The sequence below is a fragment of the Monopterus albus genome, unplaced genomic scaffold (assembly GCF_001952655.1).
Source record: "Monopterus albus unplaced genomic scaffold, M_albus_1.0 scaffold51.1, whole genome shotgun sequence".
In the NCBI taxonomy this organism is placed as follows: Eukaryota; Metazoa; Chordata; class Actinopteri; order Synbranchiformes; family Synbranchidae; genus Monopterus; species Monopterus albus.
Window position 1 is genome coordinate 4,522,897 of NW_018127931.1, and position 9,041 is coordinate 4,531,937.

A 9,041-nucleotide genomic window follows, 5' to 3' on the forward strand; every position below is an offset into this window, starting at 1 on the left:
TTGCCGTTTTTTTAAAATGGTTTTTTAAGGGTTCCCCTTTGCCATGGAAATGTTTTGTTTTTAAAAAAAAAAAAAAAAAACACACAAAGAGATGATGATTTTCAAATAAATTATTTATGAAATTCTCCAGAAACTTTCATTTATATTGTAAATTCATTTATATTGTAACCACTTAGGAGACAGTTTTCTTCTAGCTCTTTTCTTCACTTCGGAGGTCTCCACAGGACCTGTTGAAGACTCATATACAGATGTTGCTTCAGCATACAGTATGCTTGGTCAGATTGGGGTGCAAAACGTCTACAGTAGGTTTTTTTTTCTCTTGGGTGTCCTGTATCTCAGTTCATACTCCATGTTTCCAGGTTTGAGGCATTCAGTAGTCTTTTTAGCATCACGGTTAGATATCACACCATTTGGATTGTTCAGGTCACATGGTGTTTGCATAAATATGTCCCATCCTAGTGGTCTGTAGGTGAATTTAATATTAGCCACAGTGTAGAATTAAATCATAAATGTGTGAGCCAGGAATAGGTTGATCCATATGAAAAAACTCCCCACAGTTGTTTCAAGCACAGTCCGATCTCTGTAACGCTTGCAAAATATATTCAGCTTTCCTCTTATAACAAGGGTGAATGTTCTTCAAAACTTGATGCATAATATTCTTTAGGGCTCCAGCAGGGATGCCTGCAAGGAGCAGTCCAGCAGCGGTTCCCCTGTCATTCCCAGGGTCACCTGCAGGGACAACAGCATAGGTGCCTGCAGGGGGCGTAGCATCTTTAGGCTCTTTTGGGAGTAGCAGTCTAAATTCTTTTTGTTTCTGCAGGCTCAAGTAATGTTGTAAAAGCATATAGTATTTTTTCATCAGGAAGCATCCCTTTCTGATCCAATATAATGTATGTCTCACTTCAGCATCCAGCCCATCTTCATCTTTATCAAAGACTGTATTCTTAACATGCAGTTTATTCAGCTGGTCAGATGAAACCAGATACATCTTAGGGCCATGACGAGGCAGGCTGCTAACAGTTTGGGCAACGCTAGCTCAGACCTCAAGGTACAAAAATTCGTTACAGGAGAAATTGCAGAGAAAGACATGACTATCAATAGTTCCATCTGAGTGTTTTTTAAAGGTCAATGTTCCATTCAATGGGCCATGCAATGCACTGACACCTACTTCCATCTTGTTACAAAGCCAATATGACTGGATGGTGCTTAATTCTGATTAATTCATTGGAATTAACCCTCCAAAATATGAATTCTGATTAATTAACCATTTAGCTGTGGCTGGTAGGTAAAGCACAAGTACACAGAAGTGATACTCAGTAAAAGTAATTACTTAGTGATATCAGTTATACAAGTCTGTCTGGATTATCATTAGCCACCAGACAGTAGTAGTCAAACCCCTGACTGAACTCAATTGAGCAAAGCAGGTGTGTTTAATTGCTTATGAATCCAGCTTTTTTTTTGACAGAGGAGAAATATGCTTTGCCATATTTAATCGTGTCAGCCATTTTTTTCAAAGGTGGCATAGTCTCACTTTAAAAGCATCCATGCATAGCCTGCCATGTGTAAATGAGGACATCATTAATCTTGATGCATTACAAACTCAGTGTGTAACTGCTCTCCAACTTTAGGGTTGGATTTAGAGCTACTAGATTGCTTTACAACACAAAACAGGAACTGTTGTAGTTTTTGCGCGCTATCAGTATTACTGTGGTCTGAAAAAGTCACCTTTTAATATGTAACAACAAGACAAAGTACAGTTAGCAGTGAGAAGAGCACTCGGGTAAAGCAAAAAGTTTCAGCAATTAAAAATTCTAACAAATGGAATGATTTTTGTCTATATAAAAAGCGAAGAAAAAAGCCAGTAAAAATCATAAAGTACCTGCATTTCCACTGTAGTTCCCGACGTGCAGTTTGAAAGCCTTTTCTTCGTTGTCTATTCTAAAATTTCTGTACTCGGCAAATGCAGTGCCACCTTCATAGTCCCACAGATCGATCCTCAAGATCCACTCCTTGGCCTTGTTCTTGGTTAGAGAGAAAACCTTCTTCAGTCCAAGCCAGTGGTCCTCTGAGAGAATCAGCATAACATAAAGAAATTATTTACATCGATCTGATGTGTCTTTGTACAACTTAACAGAAACAAACAAATCCTTTCTTCAGTACATAAAACTGCTTGGAGGATGTGTTCATTTAAACCACCTTTCAAATCCATAGGAAGAATTAGGTTTGTGTGGCTTCATGGCAAAGAGTTTAATCCTTTAAAATAACAGCTTTCATTGCTGCAGTATTTTATGTTTTTAATGTTACCTGTGCATGTAAATCAGGCAAGACTTTAGGGTCTGGGGAAATTTCAAACATTCAGTTTGTGGTATAGGAAATGAAGTAGCTGTTGATTACACAGTACTTTCCTGCAGGCATAGCTGACACAACAGTGTGATTCACATACATTTCAGTGTGGTAGAAAATGTACATATCACATTGCAGAAAGCTGCGCTATGTTACCCTAGATTTGTTCATTAACATCCTGCAGGAGAGCAGGTGGTAAGAGGGTTTTTTTCCTGCTAGTGTCACTACAAAAAATAGTCTGTTACTGTAAAGGTTCACTGAATCCCTAATCCTGTAGATTCTGTATGTGCTTTTGTATGAAACAAACTCCTTTATATTTATTTTCACTGTGGGTTTATTAAGGTGTGTCACAGTCACCAGACATTGGATTTAGCCTAATAAAACAACCCCCTCAGGCTTAAAAATAACTACTGATGCCATGGGATATTTAAATTCATTTTGGGGTTTTGTGTGTTGAGTTTAGCCCAGTGCAAACAGTTTTAGACTTTCTCTGGCTTTATAATAATTACAAATGATACACACAGCAATTAATACTGCAATGTAATACTTTACTAACCCTTGAGGGAGCCAAATCCATTTTTATATTCATCCCAGTTCCTGTCAAAACGAACTGCTTCTCCACTGCGCCTCTGAAACACTGTCCAGCCTTCATCTTTCTGCATCTCACAGTGCACCTGGGTAGAGAGTCCAGTAGACATGTTAAAACCAGCTGCCAGGCTATTAAACAATTTTTTAAATTACTGAGACATGTCAAAGAGCCCCTGGTATGCTTTTCCTTTTTTTTTTTTTTTGTCTTACCTACAATGTTACAATTGTGAATTATCATCTTAAGACGTGACTTAAAGCTCAAAAAATAGGGTGTGTGTATGTTCTAGTACTTCTATGGAAAAGCAGCTGTTTGCAGGTTGTTACTGTTTGGAAACAGCTTCAGTTATAGGCAGCTACCTCCTTATACCTTCAGATGTTACTCTACTGAGAGGTTTTAGGAACCAGTATACTCTGGCTTTTTGAGGAAGTGTTGTTGAATAATTTGAATTTTGGGAAAGGCACGTGTCTCCCCCATCATAGTTTAATTTTAAGGAAGTTCAGCCTAATAGTTTTGTTAAGAGGTAAGGATTAAAACCAAATAAATTTAAAATTTGGAATAAAAGCAGGTGTTTCTCCCCATAAATAAGATTTTGGAATATTTAGTCAACAATTTTTGATATGTGTAACTCTCTAAAGATTGGTAGATGTAAGGGTTCATTTCTGTAAATCAAATAATGTAGAGCAGCAATCTCTCCCCAATTCCCTTTCGTTACAAGTGGTACCCACAAACACCTCACAGTGATCCTACAACTGGCAATAGTCCCCAGATGTTTGTCTGGTGAACCAACCCGTCCTTATGCATGATAATAGCATGGCTCATAGTACCATTTTTCCATTGTATGTTTTCTTCTACCCCCCTCCTCATGCAATGTTAATTAAAGACCACCATGGTGGGGGCTCCAGGTAAAATATATCTCACAAAACCACCAGTGATCTCTACCCACCCTCTACCCACTTCTCCATGGGCTTGTGTAGCAGCAACCCTACAGTCTCTTTCCCCCAGGCTGTAGCATTTCACAGGCGGTTCATTCAGACAGCAATAGTTCCCTGGTTCAGAATTCAAATTCAGAGGCCTATAAGGCAGGAACACATCCAGGGGCATGGTACCTTTTGCACTTGTATCTGGCTTCTTAATCACCACTTCCACAACTGGTAACATGTTGTCCGCACAGAGCCAAAAGCTCCAAGTTAAAGGACTTTTACTTTTATAGGGTTTGAAAATACCCAGGGGATGCAGGCACTGCTCCAATATACCATTCATTAGGTGGGGAAAAAAATCCATGATCTTTTTTCACTTGTTTTTTTTTTATCTATTTTTCCACATTTCTCCAGAGGGGTATCACTTGTATTTCCTTAACTTAATTCCTTAGTAACAACTAAACACACAAGCGCTAAATCAACCCCACTATACAACACTGCCCCATTAAAATAACAAATTTTTCTCAATTATCTCTTTGGAAGGAATAAACATAGCATTGTTTCCAAAATAAATGTATAATAAATGTAGGGTGGGGGTGTTTGATGTGCTAAAAGTGTGATGTCATCAAGGGCCATAAATCTTCTACTTCACACCTCAGTTTGACAGATGGCGTATCCTATATTTTTCTCAAGAGCTTGCAGGGTAGTGCCTATTTTAACATTTTACAAAATCAGAAACATAATACCAAAAGTGTGAAGATTAAAAATATGTTGTATCTGCTCTAACAAAAGCCACAAATATGTTTTCTAAGGCCGGTGACATATCAAACAGCAGTATATTCTGGATGTGTTTAAAGAAAAAACCATGTTGACTACAAGCACATCCACTTTAGGAGCTGGTGTTACACAATGATTTAAATTTTTTTTTTTAAACATTTCAGAATAACAAATCTGAAACGTTTGTCATGCCAAAACAAACAGCTTCCAACAGAAGTAACAGTAACAGTAATTAAGAATGTGAGGCTTTAGTAAACTCTTACAAGCATAAACTGCTTTGTACATAACATGCCATCTCTCATACCTTGAACGGGGTCTCAGCTCCAGGAGGATGTATGACATAAACTCCACTGGATGCTTGTGGTGAAAGAGCCTTAATCTGTGTGCAGTCTGTTCATGAAGTTTACATGACAAGAAAAAAACAAGAGGAAGACCAAAATTTAATATGAATAGTCTATATGGTTCTTTATACCTTGCATATTAAGTACATTATTAAATTGCAAGTATACTGTAAGCAATAATAATTTGCTCCATACCTTGAGGGAAAACTGCTTTTCCTTGTTTCTAGTAATACCAGAGGCAATTTTAAGTTAAGACTTGATTTAGTGAAAATACACAACTTAAAGATAAACACTGGAGGAGACTTAATTTGTTTTTGTCTGAACTATATTAAAGAAAGTTGTGAAGGGAGATATTCAAAAGGAGGTGAGTTTTTATTTTTACCTTAGACTGTTCTGTGCATATTAAGAGACATGTGAAGATGATTCCACAATACCCAACCAGATTCTTCATTTTGACCTGATTTTCATAGTTTTAAAGTGATATGTTAGTCTTTTAAAACATTTTAACAGGTAGAACAGTGTTACTTCAATGGATGTCAAATAGAAACTGCAGGTAACAGAGTAAAGTGTAAATTTCTACCATTAAACATGAATAATTTCTTTCTCTAAACACTTACCGGAGTGTTGGATGAACCTTGATTGAGCATTGCTCAAAGTCCACAACATTAGTATTACTTTTCACCCACTGTCTAAATAATCACACCGTCAACCTGTTACTGTATAATAAATACTGGTACTTCCTGTTAGGTGAGAATGACTGGGAGGAAACATTACACCCAGTAATATAAAGTAAGCCTTAATGTACAGTAAATAACTTGACTGGCTCAGTTTGCTGACTTTTTCCCATCTGACTGCACCTCTTAAGACAAACATTCCAAGTCTGAATCCAAAGCTAACTTGCCATGTTGTTGAGGCCTGATATAGTGCCAGTACTGACACTGAAACCACATTTATTTGTCCTTCAGTTATTCATTTCCCTGAATTTATTTAACTTCTGATTTTGTACAGATATTCATGGTCCCCAGTGAATGAACCCTACTGATTTTGGTGTTCACCTGACTCAAGCATCATTAAAAAAGCACTTTTGTTTTTGTAAAATTTCTTAATAACTGTTGGCTGGTGTGACTTGGGATTTAATACAGATACTTACTGTGCCCAGAAGATGATCCCCTAATTTTTCATATAGTGACCCAGTATTTCACTCGTCCTGCAAAATAGCTCTTCGTGACATTTGCATGACTTGCTGGAAATTTACAGATATTCGTGGTTCCTAGATGATGTATCCTACTGACCTTGGGGATCTCCTGACTTTTCCTTAAATGCAACCTTGAAGTTGCTTGAGATTTTGAGTGAAATATCTCAAAAACTATTGGATAGATTACCATGGTCAAGACATTTGTGTTCCACATGAGCCTCAGCAACTTCATGCTTTGTGTTTGGTGCTAATTAGTAAATGTTAGCATGCTAAACATGAATGTTGTCTGTTCAGTCCACTACCTTATGCAGATATTAGTGGTTAGTGGTGGTTTGAATTTTCCAGTCAGGGGCCCTAAAAAATGCGGAACACATAAGAATATGGAATTTATCTTTGTTTCATGGTATTAGTTTGAGGAACTTCACAAGTCACCAAGACTCAAACCTGAGTTCATGGGACATAACATAGCAACAACAGTCTCCTTATCCCTCCACACAGATCAGCTTTGGTCTGCTGCTGTTTTCTCCTTTCCCTCTGCCTCTTGCTGGTTCATTCTGTTTGCTATAGCCGCTCACCACACCCTGCCAGTTTGTGTCTTTCTGTAATCTCTGTATCCGTCTCTTGTTTGTTCCTGCTCTTGAAACCTTCAGACTGTTTCCCTTTGAGTTTTGTATCTACTGGTCATTAAGGATTCCTGGTTTGTTTCTTCAGTTTTGTTTGAGTGTTAGTTTGAGTTGGTTTGTCATAGCTCCCTGGCTGAACTGTCCTGTTGTTCGCCTTAGTCTGTATTTTTGTTACTGTGTCAGGTCAAGCCCTTGTATTTTCCCCTTTCGTCTCTTGTCCTGTATTATTTATTAAAACTCACCTTGAACCTGCCCTTGGCTTGTCTGCACACTGGGTCCTACTTCTCCAGTAAATCATAACACTACATTTGATCTGAAAAGTACTTTGTCAGTTTGTTTTGATTTGATGCATATAGGCTTAGGAGCGATGGATGGATGAACTCCGCGCTTGAATTTCTACACAAAGGGAGATACAGGACTGCTCCTTGCTGTGTTTTTGTGAGACATGGCTGAGTGGTGGGACACCTGATGAGGCGATTTCTCTGGATGGCTACTCTGTGTTCAGTTCAGGACCAAAGTGCCACAGAAAAAGGCAAGACTCACGGAGGAGAAATTTCTGCCTTCGTCAAACAGTCCAGGTGCACCGACAGTAAGATTATCTCCAAATTCTGTTCTGAAGATGTGGAATATTTTAAGGCCATTTTATTTGCCCAGAGAAATGCAATGCATCATTGTAAGTGTGGTATATGTTCCCCCCCTCAGCCAGGGAGGGCACTGCACTAAGTTGCACAGCATGATCAGTGAGCATGAAAACACATATCCTGATGCTGCTATTATTGTTCTGGGAGATTTTAATCACTGCAATCTCAGGAAAAATGTGCCTAAACTGTATCAGTTTGACTTTCCCACTAGAGGAAACAAAACACTGGACCAATGTTAAAGTAACATTAGAAACGCTTTCTCGGCAGAACCTAAACCTCATTTTGGTAGATCTGACCACCTAGCAATCCAGCTCAGGCTGGTTTACACCAATGGCTCAAGGCAAAACCAGTAACAGTGAGAACTGTTAACACCTGGAATGACTGTGCACAGGCCAGCCTGCAGGGCTGTCTAGAGGCCATAGACTGGAATATCTTCAAAGGGGCTGCAGACAATAACCATGAATATGCAGAGACTGTGAGCAGTTACATCAGCGGTGCATGTCCATACGTGCCCCACCTAGAACTGTGCATGTCTTCCCCAACCAAAACCCCTGGTTCAATGTGGACAGAAAATCAGGAAGATGCGGGTAGCTTTCAAGGCAGGGGACCAAGCGGAGTACAGGAAAGCTGGTATGAACTACAGAAGCCCATCAGAGCTGCAGAGGGCATACTTCCAAAAACTGGAGAGCTATTATATGAATAACAACACACGTGGCATGTGGCAGGGAATCCAGGCAGTCACAAACTACAGGAATAAATCAACAATCACAGTCTCCCATGAAGTCACCCTCCTGGACAGCCTTAATAACTTCTATGCTAGGTTTGACAGGACTCAAAACAAAAATAAACTGAAGGCCACTGTTTACCCCGTTTTCTCTCACTCTGAGTGCAAAGTGTATGTAATAAACACCAAATTTAGGTAGTGAAATCCAAACTCTAATACAAAACACTTTGAAGAAAGAAAAAAGGAAGACAACCATAAGAATTATTCCACATTAAAATTACAGAACAGAACCCAGTTTTAAATAGATCTCTGTCCTGCTACCTATTAAACAAATGGACTTACAACATGTTCAAGGTTCAAAGGGCACATATGCACAGTAAGGAAACGTGTTTCCCTGTACAATGCAATTATTACTTTGCCATCCTCACTGAATGCCAAACAACACAAGTGAAATATAAGGTAGATAAATAGTAGCACAAAAACTAATGGTACTTCAAACAGCAAGTGAAAAGAAATATAATAAAAATATAACAAGCACACAATAAGAGATAATGTATGCTGCATCGGAGCTGTATGTGCCAATAGTCAGTAGCGGGTGTGTAATTATGCATGTGCAACTGAGCATGTAAACAGTACAGGTGGAATTACATGAAGTAATTCCTGTTTGTGAACTCCTGTCAGCTATTTGAGTCTGATGGCAGTTGGAAAAAAAGAGTTTTTCAGTCTAGAGGTCCTGAATTTCATACTTCTGAACCTCCGGTCTGAGGGTAGAGGTGTGAAAAGTCCATGCTGGGGGTGGGTGGAGTCTTTGAGGATGGAGGCAGCTTTCCTGCGGGCTCTGCAGTGGTAGATGCTCTGCAGAGAGGGCAGTGGAGTCCTGGTGATCTTCTC

General features: G+C 39.0%; 1 protein-coding gene across 1 annotated transcript in view; it reads right to left on the bottom strand.

The window, feature by feature from the left end:
- Positions 1 to 9,041, bottom strand: part of LOC109960887 (angiopoietin-related protein 5-like) — a 27,082-nt gene that overhangs the window by 4,427 nt on the left and 13,614 nt on the right. Inside the window, exons 4-6 of the mRNA XM_020601314.1 lie at positions 4,931 to 5,016; positions 2,900 to 3,017; positions 1,880 to 2,065 (exon numbers count right to left, since the gene is read on the bottom strand). Of these exons, the coding sequence (XP_020456970.1) occupies positions 1,880 to 2,065; positions 2,900 to 3,005 (292 nt within the window). The 5' untranslated portion in view covers positions 3,006 to 3,017; positions 4,931 to 5,016. The remainder of the gene's footprint in view (positions 1 to 1,879; positions 2,066 to 2,899; positions 3,018 to 4,930; positions 5,017 to 9,041) is intronic.